The sequence below is a fragment of the Heterodontus francisci genome, chromosome 5 (assembly GCF_036365525.1).
Source record: "Heterodontus francisci isolate sHetFra1 chromosome 5, sHetFra1.hap1, whole genome shotgun sequence".
NCBI lineage: Eukaryota > Metazoa > Chordata > Chondrichthyes > Heterodontiformes > Heterodontidae > Heterodontus > Heterodontus francisci.
The window spans coordinates 29,636,194-29,653,471 of NC_090375.1; the positions used below are offsets into that span (position 1 = coordinate 29,636,194).

Below are 17,278 nucleotides of genomic sequence, written 5' to 3' on the forward strand. Positions count from 1 at the left end.
TAAAGCATGTCTTACCTTTCTGCCAGTCTGTTTTTCAACCATATTGCTGTTGCAATCAGAACTTTCAGTCTGTGCTGTTCTGGAAGACCCAGATTTGGGCATTTTACAGCTTTTGTTCCTTTCTCCTCAGCTGCCTGTTTCAGGCAACAATATGATCATCCTTTAACTGAAAAACAGAAGGAGTAAAATGCATTTTTCTTACTGCATTCACAGCCTTAGAAATATAACTGACTTTCTCTAATGGAAATTACTTTGAGATTTTTTAGGTTTAACAGGGGTCAGACACATGAAATCTATCACCATGCTGAAAATTAATGAACCTGAATATTAATATGGTATCAAAGAACCCAAGCAAAACTGGAGTCAATGGGAATCGGGGAAAACTCTCCATTGGTTGCAGTCATACCTAACGCAAAGGAAGATGGTTGTTGTTGTTGGAGGTCAATCATCTCAGCTCCAGGACATCACTGCAGCAGTTCCTCAGAGTAATGTCCTCGGCCCAACCATCTTCAGCTGCTTCATCAATCACCTTCCTTCAATAATAAGGTCAGAAGTGGGGATGTTCGCTGATGATTGCACAATGTTCAGCACCATTTGTGACTCCTCAGATACTGAAGCAGTCCATAAAGAAATGCAGCAAGACCTGGACAATATCCAGGCTAAGACTGAAAAATGGCAAGTAACATTCGTGCCAGGCAATGACCATCTCCAACAAGAAAGAATCTAACCATCTCCCCATGACATTCAATGGCTCTATGATCGCTGAATCCCCCACTATCAACATCCAGGGGGGGTCACCATCGACAGAAATTGAACTTGAGTAGCCATATAAATACCGTGGCCACAAGGGGAGGTCAGAGGCTAGGAATCCTGTGGCAAGTAATTCACCTCCTGACTCTCCAAAGCACGTCCACCATCGACAAGGCACAAGTCATAGGTGTGATGGAATACTGTCCACTTGCCTGGATGGGTGCAGCTCCAACAACACTCAAGAAGGTCGACACCATCCAGGAGAAAGCAGCCTGCTTGATTGGCACCCCATCCACAAACATTCACTCCCTCCACCACCAATACACAGTGGCAGCAGTGTGTACCACCTACAAGATGCACTGCAACAACGCACCAAGGCTCCTTAGACAGCAAACAAAGAACAGTACAGCACAGGAACAGGCCATTCGGCCCTCCAAGCCTGCGCCGATCATGATGCCTGTCTAAACTAAAACCTTCTGCACTTCTGGAATCCGTATACCTCTATTCCCATCCTATTCATGTATTTGTCAAGATGCCTCTTAAACGTCGCTATGGTACCTGCTTCCACCACCTCCCCCAGCAGCAAGTTCCAGACACTCACCACCCTCTGTATAAAAAAAAACAAACCTGCCTCGCACATCCCCTCTAAACTTTGCCCCTCGCACCTTAAACCTATGTCCCCTAGTAACTGACTCTCCACCCTGGGGAAAAGCTTTGACTATCCACTCTGTCCATGTCACTCAACTTTGTAAACCTCTATCATGTCGCTCCTCCACCTCCGTCGTTCCAATGAAAACATTCCGAGTTTATCCAACCTCTCCTCACAGCTAATATCCTCCAGACCAGGAAACATCATGGTAAACCTCTTCTGTACCCTCCCCAAAGCCTTCTGGTAGTGTGGCGACCAGAATTGTATGCAATATTCCAAGTGTGGCCTAACTAAGGTTCTGTACAGCTGCAGCATGAATTGCCAATTTTTATACGCTATGCCCCCACCGATGAAGGCAAGCATGCCGTATGCCTTCTTGACTACATTATCCACCTGCGTTGCCACTTTCAGTGACCTGTGGACCTGTACGTCTAGATCTCTCTGCCTGTCAATACTCCTAAGGGTTCTGCCATTTACTGTATACTTCCCACCTGCATTAGACCTTCCTCACATTTGTCCTGATTAAACTTCATCTACCATTTCTCCTGCTGCATCCTCTGATAATCCTCATCACTATCCGCAACTCCTCCAACCTTTGTGTCGTCCGCAAACTTACCAATGAGACCAGCTACATTTTCCTCCAAATTTTTTATATATACCACAAAGAGCAAAGGTCCCAGCACGGATCCCTGCGGAACACCACTAGTCACATCCCTCCATTCAGAAAAGCACCCTTCCACTGCTACCCTCTGTCTTCTATGACTGAGCCAGTTCTGTATCCATCTTGCCAGCTCACCTCTGAGCCTGTGTGACTTCAACTTTTGTACCAGTCTGCCATGCGGGACCTTGTCAAAGGCTTTACTAAAGTCAATATAGATAACATCCACTGCCCCTCCTTCATCAATCATCTTTGTCACTTCCTCAAAAAACTCAATCAAATTAGTGAGACACGACCTTCCCTTTACAAAACCATGCTGCCTCGCGCTAATAAGTTCATTTGTTTCCAAATGGGAGTAAATCTTGTCCCGAACAATCCTCTCCAACAATTTCCCTAGCACTAACATAAGGCTCACCGGCCTGTAATTTCCTGGATTATCCTTGCTACCCTTCTTAAACAAAGGAACAACATTGGCTATTCTCCAGTCCTCTGGGACCTCACCTGTAGCCAATGAGGATACAAAGATTTCTGTCAAGGCCCCAGCAATTTCCTCCCTTGCCTCCCTCAGTATTCTGGGGTAGATCCCATCAGGCCCTGGGGACTTATCTACCTTAATAAAAGCAAAATACTGCAGATGCTGGAAATCTGAAATAAAAACAGGAAATGCTGGAACCACTCAGCAGGTCTGGCAGCATCCGTGAAAAGAGAAGCAGAGTCAACGCCTCAGGTCAGTGACCCCTCTTCGGAACTCAGTTTCATAGCCCTCCTGATTCCTTGCTCAAGTTCCTTCCTACTTGCTTTATATTCCTCAAGGCTTCGTCTGTTCCCAGCCTTCTAGCCCTTACGAATGCTTCCTTTTTCTTTTTGACTAGGCTCACAATATCCCTCATCATCCAAGGTTCCCGAAACGTGCCAAACTTATCCCTCTTCCTCACAGGAACATGCTGGTCCTGGATTCTAATCAACTGACATTTGAAAGACTCCCACATGTCAGATGTTGATTTACCCTCAAACAGCCGCCCCCAATCTAAATTCTTCAGTTCCTGCCTAATATCGTTCTAATTAGCCTTCCCCCAAGGACGACTCCTATCCTTATCCACGAGTACCTTAAAACGTATGGAATTATGGTCACTGTTCCCGAACTGCTCCCCTACTGAAACTTCGACCACCTGGCTGGGCTCATTCCCCAATACCAGGTCCAGTACGGCCCCTTCCCTAATTGGACTATCTACATATTGTTTCAAGAAGCCCTTCTGGATGCTCCTTACAAATTCTGCCCCATCCAAGTTCCTAGCACTAAGCACTTTCCAAATCCGCGACCTCTACCACCTAGAAGGACAAGGGCAACAAATGCATGGGAACACCACCACCTACAAGCTCCCCACCATCCTGTCTTGGAACTATATCGAGGTCCCTTCACTGTCACTGGGTCAAAATCCTGGAACTCCCTTCCTAACAGCACTGTAGGTGTATCTGCCCAACATGGACTACAGCGGTTCAAGAAGGCAGCTCACCACCACCTTTTCAAGGGGAATTAGGGATGGGCAATAAATGCTGGCCTAGCCAATGGCGCCCACATCCCAGGAATGAATCAGAAAAAAATTATTAAGTCAACATTTGCCTGACAAGGAGTGTGCACACCTTCTCTGTCAGGACATATTCCACTCACCCAAGTCCAGCAAATCAGGATGCAAGTCAGGAAGAATCAAGCCTTAAAGGACTCTCAAGTGTGTTTCGAAGTATACTATAGTTTAAACCAAGCAGCCTAAACAGCACTGAGATTGGTAAAATTCTCTCAACTTGTCTAACTAGACCACCCTATCCCTTCGGCTACTGAGCTACAAGATTATCTGGCAACGAGTAGCAACAATCCTAGTTTCCAGTAACAGGTCAAATCACAAAATTGAATTGAACTTCATCAGCTAGTCAGTTATCTGTGCTTGGAACACAGCAGGCTCGGCTGGTTCAGCTACTGATTACTGAGTGTGCCACAACAGATTAATCTGGTTCCCATCTCCCTTTACCAGGCTCCAACTTTATCCTGTTGACTATCTTCCCCCACCCATCACAAGCAGGAAAGTTATTCTGGCCACAAATCCTCATCAGTACTTGGTCTTCAATTTCTTTCATATTGCATAGTCTTAAAAAAGGACATGCACCTTATACATCACAAGATTAATCTGCAATGGGGTTTCACCCTGCTGAGTGCTGTCCTGAAGAACGATGTCTAATCCAAACTTGGCATCCACCAGAACTATTACAGATATGAGCACAAGCTACTCAATACTTTAAACGATTCTCTCTCCTCAGGTGCTGTCCATTTACTTTTCAAAACCATCTTCACCCCTTTACAAAAAAAAAGGCACTTGACTGCTCCATCGCCAAGATCCTTAAACTTGCAGTTTCCTCCCAGATTTGTGCCCCTTCTACAGCACCAAAATGCCACTAACCAAAGTCAGGAATGGCATTTTTGTGATCAATGCTCATAGAATATCTTAAAGTGGCCCAAATGGTCAGGGTATCTCAGCTTCCTTTGCTCCCGCTTTTTGTCCAGAGAGTGAATTTGAAGAAAATGAAGTTTCAAAACTATACCTAGAGAAATATATATTATATATAGCATACAGGATCTGGGCTTTATAAATATGGGCATTATAAATATGGGCATAGAGTGCAAAAACAAGGAAGGCTTGGTGAACCTTTGTAAAACATTAGAGAAGATGCAGAAAAGATTCACGAGAATGGTTTCAGTGATGAGGGACTTGCATGGATAGACTGGAGAAGCTGGGGTAGTTCTCCTTAGAGAAGGTTGAGGGGAGATTTGACAGAGGTGTTCAAAATCATGAGGGATCTGGACAGAGTAGATAGGGAAAAACTGTTCATATTGGCAGAAGGGACGAGAACTGATTCAAGGTGATTGGCGAAAGAAGCTACAGCAATATGTGGAAAAACTTTGTTTTTAAACACAGCGAGTGGTTAGGATCTGGAATGCGCTGCCTGAGAGTGTGTGGTGGAAGCAGATTCAATACTGACTTTCAAAAGAGAATTGGATAATTATCTGAAGAGAAAAAATTTGCAGAGCTATGGGGAAAAGTTGGGGGAGTGGGACCAGGTGAGTTGCTCTTGTAGAATGGCCTCCTTCTATGTGCTTATGATTCTATAAGGAACTGGTTGCTAGGAGACCCACAATCAAACATGAAAGGCCAAACATTGGGATAGTTTTAGATAATGTAAAGAATCAGACACGTACAGATAACAGAACAACAATAATTAGGAAATTGCATCAACAGCTCAACCTGGTGTCAGCTAGGCAAGCTACTGTTATGGGCATATGCACCCTGTTATAAGCACTTTTCTTTTTTTTTTTAAAAACTAGGAGGTCTGTGTGCCTTTAAGGCTGAAAAAAACCTCTTGTGGACAATAACTGCAGAGGTTTCGTGTTTGAAGAGTCCAGGCTGCAGGGCAATTTGTATTCAATCAACCTGACGGTTTTATGACTCCTATTGAGAAAGGCTTCCAGTTCCATATCGGCAGTGAAAGATGAAACAGGGGACTGTGAGCAGCTGAAAGAGTTACTGCTGGAAACTGGCCAGGAATACAGTCCAGAAAACTTTCTCTCTTGAAAAATAATTCCTGATTCAAAGAGAGAGAGACTCAGAGAATGGAGGAATTGTGGAGAAATGCTGCTTTGGAGAAAGAAAGCCTACGTTTCAGGTGTGGCAAGTTGCTTTTGCCTCCATTCAAAAATTCCTGTCTGAAGAATGAGTTCTGTAATTGCTCTGCTCTGTGGAGAAGGCTCCTTTGCTGAGATTAAGTCCTATTGACATTTGTGTTTTTTGCAAGTTCCTGCACTCTCAAGAAAGTTTCTACTGTTAGACTGATACTTTAAAATTTAAATGTACCTGTTGCTACAACCTGATGCTGAAAGATCTGTGTGATGCCTGCTGCAGACAAACTACCTTGAACGCCTACCCATCATAAACTGTTCACCAACGTCACCTGGAGATACATCGAATGGCATCTGACTATTCGACTTTAGGACACCTCACCGATCCAGGAAAATATTACCAAAGTTACAATCCAGTTATTTATTATTCCTAAGAAACTGCGGTAAAGACCATATTTCCGTTTTCCCCAGTTAACCACTGGTAATTGAATCTGTGTGTGCGCGCACAAGGGTTAAAATATTAAGGAATTATAAAATCTTTTCATACAGATAGATTCATCTCATTATAGTTTAAAACTTGGTTTATTAATAAATAGTTAATTTTGGTGTTGTTTAAAGAAACCTGGTTTGGCATGCTTTATTCTGGAGATAAATAAAGTGACTAATTTGGCTATTTTTCTGGTAGGTGGGAATCTTTATTAATATGCTGTGACCTGTGGAGTAGTGGGACTGAATTAACAGTGCATTACTCCCACCTCAGTCATAACAGCCTCAAGGTAGCCAAACAGTATCAGGGTAGAATCTGGTCCTTCCAAATGTTATAGTCTCATGAGCAGTTGGAAATTCTTTTGCCTAAATGGTAGCCCACGGATGTGACTGTGTGACTGTAACAATGGTAAACTATCACTCCTTGTCCTTCTCGACCTAAATGCAGCCTTTGACATGGTTGACCACACCATCCTTCTCCAATGTCTCTCCAACATCGTTCAACTGAGTGCGAGTGCACTTGCCTGGTTCCATTCTTTTCTATCTAACTGAATAGACAGCATCACCTACAATGGCTTCTCTTAGCACTTCCGGACCGTTACTTCCAGCGTCCACCAAGGATTTACCCCTACTTCTCATCTACATGCCGCCCCTCAGCAATATCATCCAAAAACGCCACCTGAAGTTTTCAGGTGTATGCTGATGACACCCAGCTCCAGCTTACCACCTCTCTCAACTCCTCCACTGTCTCTAAGTTATCAGCCTGCTTGTCTGACATCCAGTACTAGATGAGCAGAAATTTTCTCCAATTAAATACTGGGAAGACCAAAGCCATCGTCTTTGGTCCCCTCTCCCTGGCAACTGTCTGAGGCTGAACCAGACTGTTTGCAACCTTGGTGTCATATTTGACCCCGATATGAGCTTCCCAGCATTTGTCCGCACCATCACTACGACTTATTTCCACTTTGCCCACCTCAGCTCATCTGCTGCTGAAACCCTCATTCGTGCATTGTTACCTCTGGACTTTACTATTCCAATGCATCACTGGTTGGCCTCCCACATTCTACCCGCCATAAACTCAAGGTTATCCAAACCTCTCCTGCCTGTGTCTTTGCTCACACCAAGATCTGTTCATCACCTCTGTGCTCGCTGACCTATATTGGCTCCCAATTGAGCAAAGCCTCAAATTTAAAATTCCCATCCTCGTTTTCAAATTCCTCCATGTCCTTGCCCCTCCCTATCTCTAATCTCCTCCAGCCCAGAAGTCCTCCAAGATATCTAATTCTGGCCTCTTGAACATACCTGATTTTAACTGCTCCACCATTGATGACCATGCTTTCAGCTCTGGAATTCTCTCCCTAATCATCTCTGCCTCTCTTCCCTCCTTTAAGAGGCTCCTTAAAACCTACCACTTTGACAAAGCTTTTGGTCATCTGCCCTGGTATCACCTTTTGTGGCTTGGTGTCAAATTTTGCGTTACAATGTTCCTGAGATATTCGATTGTGTTAAAGGTGCTATATAAATACAAACTGTTGTTGAAAGATTACAAGTCTGATCAGCTTGAAGTTTGTGCAGGAAGCAGGTTGTATTAATTGTTTCTAATACTGTAGAACAGTACTATTATTAGTCAATGTATATTAAAAGTTTGTTTAAAATCACTCAGTCCCAAATCAGAGTTGCAGGATTAACAATTCTTTGTTGAGACGATAATCATAGGATATCTGCCAACAAACAACTTTGTGCATTATTCCTCCATTACCTTTGACATGGCTAAACACACCTCCAGTAGTTTTCCCCCTCTGTCCAGCTTGTTCCCTCTCAGTTATCTGACAGTAGCCAGAGCACCTGTACCAATACATTTATTTCCATCCCTACAGCATTACCTTGGAAGTTCTTCAAGGCTCCTTCATCTGCATGGTGACGATTGATGACATAATTCACAAATATTGGGTTAAACTTCTACATGTACACTGATGCCCACCTCTAGCCCTCTCCACTCCTTCACTGCCTCTTTAATAGCCAATCTTGGATAAGCCATAAATTTCTCTAGCTAAACACTGGGAGGCCAAAACCATTCTCTTTGGCGTCCACTACAAACTATACCCTTGCAAATAACTCCATCCCTTTACCCAGACACACTCTCAGGCCCAAGCGAAGTTTTGGAACCTTGGTGTCCTGTTCGAGCCAAACTGAGTTGCTGACCCCATAGCCTTTTCAGTAGAAAACCTGCCAATTCCACCTCTATAACACTGCCCCCATCTTATGTGCTTTCAAAAATCTCAGCTGCCTGTATCCTATCCTGGACCAAGTGCCACTTATCGATCACCCTCATCATTGCTGATGTATTTTGGCTCCTGGTCCTTCAACACCACAACTTAAAATTCTCATTCTTCTATCAAAAGCCCTCCATAGCCTCACCATGTCCAATCTCCTTCATCCCCTCCAGCACCTACACCCTTAACTTAAATTCACTGTTCTTCCTCTGGTCTTTTTCTCCACCGTAACTCTGCTTCTCCAGGCGCTTACCCATTGTCTCCCGAGACAATGAGGCCAAAGAAGAAGAAAGTTTGTTTTGGACTTACTGGTTCACAAACAAACCAGTTATGTTAAATGCAAAGAATAAATATATTTTAGTAAACAAATGACGGTGACACATTGTAGACATATTCACTGATGTTATGATTTGACAAAACGCGAGTGAAGGACTGTATACTCACGCCATATTCATCCGATTGCTGTTCATATACGCTCAAACAGTAATTAAGCTGATAGGAGAATTGACATTCTTGAGATACCACAGAAATTAATTTATACTCGGCCATTGTAGGGGTGCAGTTAATCAGGAACTTCACATCATGACTTCAAATGCAAGTTTCTTTGCAGGTTAGGTACATCCAAAACCAAACAACTGCCAGTCCAAACATTCTATGTATCTAAGGTGGGTAGGAAAGTCTCCCAGCTATACAACAGCTGTATGATAGATTATTCTATATCGAGGGAGATAGAAAAAAAATTAAAAGAAAATTACTTTAGTGGCCTACTCCTGCACCCAATTCATATGTTCATGACCTGTTATCCCAAAGCACTGACCTTTGAAGTGTAGTCACCGTTGTAATGAAACACGGCAGCCAATTTGCACACAACCAGGTCCCACAAATAGCAATCAGGTATATGAGCAGATAATCTGTTTTGAGGGATGTTGATTGAAGTATAAGTATTGACTAGGACATAGGGCGAACTCTCCAGCGTTACGACCGAGGCTGGAGGAGTGCACCGTCTTTCTCTAGTTCAATTTCTCCACGGTTCATAAGATATATTTAAATGTTTTACTCAGTTACCGATACGGCCAATTATATACTCTATTTTTATTTCAGAATAAAATCCACCAATCAGGCTTCTTGAATAAACAAAATTATTAATTTATTATAAAACAAGACTTCTTGAATGAAGATGCAAAGCTTATTAACACACAGGCTGAAATATGAAAGTTCCCTTCTAAATTAGCCCAACACACGTGGGCATACACATATACACAGCCATTCAGTCCGTTAACACCCTATCTGTACTAATGCTTTGTCTTTCAACACACCATTAACATATTGTTTGCCTTTGCTCCATGACCTTCTGGTCAGTCATTCTGTGTGACCTTGTCGGTGGCGATGGAGTAGTGGTATTGTCACTGGACTAGTAACCCAGAGACCCAGGGTATTGCTCTGGGGACATGGGTTCAAATCCCACCACAGCAGAAGGTGGAATTTGAATTCAATTAATAAATCTGGAATTAAAAAACCAGTCTAATGATGGCCATGAAATCATTGTCGATTGTTGTAAAAACCCATCTGGTTCACTAATGTCCTTTAGGGAAGGAAATCTGCTGTCCTTACATGGCCTACATGTGACTCCAGACCCACAGCAATGTGGTTGACTCTTACATGCCCTCTGAAATGGCCTAGCAAGCCACTCAGTTAGGGCGATTAGGGATGGGCAATAAATGCTGGCCTGGCCAGCGACGCCCACATCCCATGAATGAAAGAAAAATCTGCACCTTCTCCTTTGTTATCTCTTGCTCCACCCCCACTTTACTTGCTTAAAACCTTTTACATTTCTAATATCTGCTAGTTCTGAAGAAGCGTCACTGACCTGAAACATTAACTCTGCTTCTCTCTCCACAGATGCTGCCAGACCTGCTGAGTATTTCCAGCATTTCTTGTTTTTATTTCAGATTTCCAGCATCTGCAGTATTTTGCTTTTATTCTATGCAATGTTCTCCGTTGGCCCTTTTCATTTGGCGTCCAGATACTCGTAGATGGCCGTCACTGGGATCTTTTTTGGAGCAGTTCTCTTCAGGTGACGTTGAGGATTAGTCTGGCAAGCTTTTCAGGAGAAATGCAGCATCAATTTCTCCAATCCACACACTCCATTCTCAGGGTTTCCCAAAGGGGTGGAAAAGGATGGCGGGAACACCATCTACAAGTTCCCCTCCAAGCTAAGCACCATCCTGACTTAGAACCAGGCTGACCCCAAAATGACTCAAATTGGCTGCCGTGTTTCATTACAACGGTGACTACACTTCAAAGGTCAGTGCTTTGGGATAACAGGTCATGAACATATGAATTGGGTGCAGGAGTAGGCCACTAAAGTAATTTTCTTTTAATTTTTTTTCTATCTCCCTCGATATAGAATAATCTATCATACAATATCCAAAACGAACCCAACTCCTGACCACCATAAATCTTGACATGTCACTTCTCTGTAAATGACTCTCCTAGTCACCAAGGCTCCGGCTGTTTACTTAGCTCAAGACATGTGACATCCAGTAAGGGCTTATTTTTAAACAAAATCACAAGTCCTTCCAGTGACCTTTTTAAAAAAGCCCAACGTCGAGCATCTATGGAATCTCTTCAGTCTTTAAAAATTGTGGAAATGGATTCATTTTAAACGAGTCCTCAAAAAATGTTTTTTAAAATGGAAGCACTTCCATAACACCAGTTCTATTTCAAATAGTGCCACAGGATCTTTTACGTCCACCTGAGGGGGCAGGCGGACACTCAGTTTAACATTTCATCTGAAAGACGGCATCTCTGACAATGTAGCACTCTCCCAATACCGCACTGGAGTGTCAGCCTCGATTACGTGCTCAAGTCTCTGGATTGGCACTTGAACCCATAATCAGACACAGAGCAGTGCTACCACCGAACCGAAAGCTGACGCTATAGTACTTAAATAAAACTAATCATTGTGGATAATGGAAAAAGAAACCAAATGGCAGGACAAGCTACACAGATAAAAACCTTTCATTGCCACAGTGCGTTAATATACAGAGTAACTGAGGGAATGATAAACGGCACCTAAAAATACACTGAAAATGGCAAGACAAGGCTTCAAGAATAAAACCTGTAAAGGTCAGTTCAGGCATCTCCCCTCAAGAGCTTGAAGCAAATATAATTCAATAGTTTCTTAGTAGACTCCAGCAAATGCAATGAGGGAAGGATTAAACACCATAGCAAAGTAGGTCCTATTAAACCTTTAGTATGACTGCATTATTTTATATATTGAATGTGCTCGTTTGTACAAGTGAATATATTATGAATGCAGAGGTTTACTGGGTGACGGGGCTGAACTGTTAATTTTTCAATTTTACAAATTTTTTTTGGTACACTTTGGTGTGTATTCCATTTATATAAAGTCTTGAAAACTTCAAATGTGACAGCTTTGTAAACAGTTTCTGAATTTGTTTCATGGGATGTAAACGTCGCTGGCAAAGCCAGCATTAACTGCCCTTCTTGAACTGCTGCAGTCCATCTAGTGCAGGTACACACACAGGACTATTTGGGAGACTGTTGCAGGATTTTGATCCAGTGACAGTGAAGGAATGGCGATATAGTTCTAAGTCAGGACGTGTTTGGCTTAGAGGGGAACTTGTTGATGTTGGTGTTCCCACGCGCAGCCGCCCTTGCCCTTCAAGGAAGAGGTCACGGGTTTGGAAGGTGCTGTCGAAAGGAGCCTTGGTGAGTTGCTGCAGTGCATCTTATAGATGGTACACACTGCTGCCACTGCATGTCGGTGGTGGAGGAAGTGAATGTTGAAGGTGGTATTTCGGGTGACGATCAAGCGGGCTGCTTTGTCCTGGATGGTGTTCAGCTTCGAGCGCTCTTAGAGCTGCACTCATCCAGGCAAATGGAGAGTATTTCATCACATTCCTGACCAAAATATACTTAATATTTGTACTGTTTTGGCTAATACCTACAAGCCCATTTGAAATATTCCATTCTTAGTGTAACTAAATACAGCATAAATGCTGTACTGTGTCTTGGGCTAGGAAGGTTAGACTTTTAAAATGGGGAATAGTGCAATACTATAAATGCGTATTGCACGATTTCTGAAGGAATCGTTGATGCCAGAACAAAGTTACAATTAAATTTTTAAACAAAATTTAGATGGCACATTACTATGTTGGTTACTCACTTCTTAAGTTTGCTTACAATCTAAGCAAAAGATTTAAAACTTGAGATGCCAGTGCTTACAATAGGTGAGAGCGAAGCAGAAGTAACATGCTGAAAATGACAAAGTCTACAGTCAAATTTGTAGTGTAGAAAATCTCCACTGGATACATCTTACTGCTGTAGAAACTCCCCACAGCACCAGCTAATTGTAAATTCAAACATGCAATCACAACTTTCATTTACAATCATGGACCTTTCAAAATGTGGGGAACTATATTGTTGGTCTGTGCAGGGGTGGGATACAGCCAGGCAAAATATTGGCTACGACTGTTGGCTGGACGGCTGAAGAATATCTCAGGGTTAAGTAAACATGCTGAAAAGTCTTCAATTATTTACAGGTGGTGAAGTTTTTAGGTTAACAGGCTGATTCAGTTCAGATTTCATATACAAACAGCTTTTTAAAAAAAAACTCACTCAGTAATGATGCTTTTCAAAAGAGAATTGGATTAACATCTTAAGAACAAAAAGTCTGCCAGGCTACTCCATTCTATGATCCCATACAGGTATTGTCCATACCTAGCTACCCTGGAAAAGGTGGTGGAGAACATTCTTGAACCACTGCAGTCCTGAGAGTCATAGAGTCATTTGTAGTGAAGGTATTCCCATTATAGTGTTGGGTAAGGAGTTCTAGGATTGTGACCTGGCAAAGGTGAAGGAATGGCGACATACATATCTTTGCAGCAAACCTTGAGGTTTCTGTTCCTCCAGACTAGAGTATCTTTATATTAAGAATATTTTCCTATTCTTTGCTTTTCCTCACAACACTATCTCACGCCTATTAACAATAAAACACATCTTTCATTTATTTGCCCATTTAATTTACTTGCTCACAGAAATAATGTTTGTGCAGATTAGTTTTGAATTTACCCCCTTCAAGCGCAGGCTGCATTTTTGTTATTCTTTCATGGGATGTGACAGCCAGCATTTGTTGCCCATCCCTAATTGCCTTTGACAACTGAGTGGCTTGCTAAGACATTTCAGAGGGCAGTTAAGAGTCAACCACATCGCTGTGGGTATGGAGTCACATGTAGGCCAGACCAGGTAAGGACGACAGATTTCCTTTCTTAAAGGACATCAGTGAAGCAGATGGGTTTTTACGGCAATCGATGATGGTTTCATGAGACCATTACGGAGACTAGTTTTCAATTCCAGATTTTTTATTATTAATTAATTGAATTTAAATACCACCAGCTGCCATGGTAGGATTTATTTATTTATATTATATATATATTTTCTTTTATTAGAGATACAGCACTGAAACAGGCCCTTCGGCCCACCCATTTATACTAATCCTACACTAATCCCATATTCCTACCACATCCCCACCTGTCCCTATATTCCCCTACCACCTAGCTATACCAGGGGCAATTTATAATGGCCAATTTACCTATCAACCTGCAAGTCTTTTGGTGGTGGGAGGAAACCGGAGTACCCGGCGAAAACCCACGCAGACACAGGGACAACTTGCAAACTCCACACAGGCAGTACCCAGAATTGAACCCGGGTCGCTGGAGCTGTGAGGCTGCGGTGCTAACCACTGTGCCGCCAGGGTATTAGCCTGGGCCTCAATTACTAGCCCAGCGACATTACTCGTCGTGTCCTCTGGTTCTTCTGTTCTGAACAAGGTGAAACAGCATGTCATTCTCCATATTATCTCATTACTTTATAGACCTTATAAACAGACATATCACCTCTTAACTGTCTCTTTTCCAGTGAGAACATGCCCAATTTATTACACTAATACAATCTTGCCATTTCTCCCATCATTCTGCTTGTTTTCTTCTGTAACCTTTTCAAAAGTAGCAATATCCATTTTGTACTGTTGTGACCAAATCTGTACGTGCAATGCTATGTAGTGTTGCGTCAAAGGCTTATAAAGAGCCAGGAATACCTCAATATTTCAGCTCAATATTGAACCTTTTAATACATCCCAACATCTGATTTGCTCATTATACATGCTGCTTCCTCCATAAGATATTACTAATGATATTAAGCAAAGAAAAGATGCAAATATCATGGAATCATGTAGCACAAAAGGAGGCCATTCTGCCCATTACAGCTATACCAGCTCTTTGAAAAAGCTAGCCAATTAGTCCCATTCCCCTGCTTTTCACCCAAAGCCCTGCACATACACAAATATTTGTTTCCATCATCCTTTCAGGCAGTACGCTGCAGATCATTGTAATGCACTACATAAAAACAAATGCTCCGAATCAGCCTGGTTCTTTTGCCAGAACACTTAAATCTGTGTTCTCTAGTTACTGAAAGCAATTATTCCTTATTTATTTTATCAAAACCTTTGTAATTCTGAACATCTCTACTAAATCTCCCCTTAACTTTCGCTGCTCGAAGAACAATCTCTAGTCTCTCCACATAACTTAAGTCTCTCATACCAGCTGACATTCTAGTAAATCACTTTACCCAATCCAAAGAGCACAAGAACACAAGAAGTAGAAGCAGGAACAGACCATATGGCCCTCGAGGCTACCCTGCCATTCAACATGATCATGGCTGATTTTGGGATTCAACTCCGCTTTCCCGCCTGCTCCCCATATCTCAATTCCCTGAGACCCCAAAAATCTGTCCATACCATTGTTAAATGTATTCAATGATGGAGCATCCAAAACCCTTTGGGGCAACAAATTCCAAAGATTCACAATCCTTTGACTGAAGTAATTTCTCATCTCAGTCCTAAATGAGCCTGAGATTGTGCCTCTGTGTTTTACATTTCCTGAACAGCAGAAACAATCTCTCAGTGTCTACCCTATCCAGCCCCTTCAGAACCTTAAATAAAAGCAAAATACTGCAGATGCTGGAAATCTGAAATAAAAACAAGAAATGCTGGAAATACTCAGCAGGTCTGGCAGCATCTGTGGAGAGAGAAACAGAGTTAACATTTCAGGTCAGTGACCCTTCATGAGAACTGACAAATATTAGAAATATAAAAGATTTTAAGTAAAGCAGGGGTGGGGCAAGAGATAATAAAACAGAAGGTGTTGATCGTTCAAGGTCAGAGAATAACTGACCAGAAGGATATGGAACAAAGGCAAACGGTACATTAAGGGTGTGCGGAAAGACCCAGCGTTGGTAGAGAGAGGGTGTCAATTGACAATAAAATGAACAGCCCTGGTCCCAAGCACAAACATGAAAAAAAAAAGTGGGTAGGCACAGTAGAAACAATCTAAAATAAAACAAATAAAAAAGAAAAAAACTAAAAATAAAAAGGAGGGGCCCGTCATGCTCTGAAATTATTGAACTCAATATTCAGTCCGGCAGGCTGTAGTGTGCCTAATCGGTAAATGAGGTGCTGTTCCTTGAGCTTGCGTTGATGTTCGCTGGAACACTGCAGCAATCCAGCAATCCAAGGACAGAGGTGTGAGCATGAGAGCTGGGGGTGGGTGTTAAAATGAAGCTCGGGGTCATGCATACAGACTGACCGGAGGTGCTCTGCAAAGCGATCACCTAATCTGCGTTTGCTCTCCCCAATGTACAGGAGACCACATTATGAACAGCGAATACAGTATACCAAATTAAAAGTACAAGTAAATTGCTGCTTCACCTGAAAGGAGTGTTTGGGGCCTGGGATAGTGAGGAGAGAGGAGGTAAATGGGCAGGTATTACACCTCCTGCGATTGCAGGGGAAGGTGCCGTGGGAAGGGGACAAGGTGGCGGGGGTAATGGAGGAGTGGACGAGGGTATCACGGAGGGAACGATCCCGTCGGAATGTTGACAGAGGAAGGGAGGGGAAGATGCATTTGGTAGTGGCATCACTCAGGATGTGGCAGAAATGGCGGACAATGATCATTTGGATGTGGAGGCTGGTGGGGTGGAAAATGAGGACAAGGGGAATCCTGTCGCGGTTCTGGGAGGGAGGGGAAGGGGTGAGGGCAGAGGTGCAGGAAATGGGCCAGACACGGTTGAGGGCCCTGTCAACTACAGTGGTGGGGGAAATCCTCGGTTGAGGAAAAAGGAAGACATATCAGAAGCGCTGTCGTGGAAGGCTGCATCATCAGAGCAGATGCGTTGGAGACGGAGAAACTGGGAGAATGGAATGGAGTCCTTACAGGAGGCAGGGTGTGAAGGAGTGCAGTCAAGGTAACCGTGGGAGTCTGGTATGATTCAATGAGATTGCCTCTCATTCTTCTAAACTCCTGAGAATGCAGGGACAATTTACTCAGCCTTTCATCCCAGGGACCAATCTGTACCGCCTCCAATACAAGTATATCTTTCCTTAAATATGGAGACTAAAACTGCACACAGTATTCCAGATTTGGTCTCACCAAAGCCTTGTACAATTGTAGCAATACTTTTTCATTCCTGTACGGCCTTCCTAACTGCTTGCTGTACCTGCATGCTTACTTTCTGCATTCCTTGTACGAGCATACCCAAATCTATGATCAACATTTAAAAGTTTCGCACCTTTCAAAAAATATTCAGCTTTTCTATTCTTACAACCAAAGTGAATAACGTCACACTTCCCTATATTATACTCCATCTGCAATCTTGTTGCCCACTCACTTAACCTGTTTATATCTCTTTGCAGCCTGTGTCTCCTCCCACAGCTTACC

General features: G+C 42.8%; 1 protein-coding gene across 3 annotated transcripts in view; it reads right to left on the reverse strand.

Moving 5' to 3' along the window:
• Positions 1-17,278, reverse strand: part of ankrd12 (ankyrin repeat domain 12) — a 230,051-nt gene that overhangs the window by 117,150 nt on the left and 95,623 nt on the right. For all 3 annotated transcript variants that reach the window (XM_068031263.1, XM_068031264.1, XM_068031262.1), the window contains exon 2: positions 16-166. In XM_068031263.1, coding sequence (XP_067887364.1) covers positions 16-102 — 87 coding nt within the window. In that variant the 5' untranslated portion in view covers positions 103-166. The remainder of the gene's footprint in view (positions 1-15; positions 167-17,278) is intronic.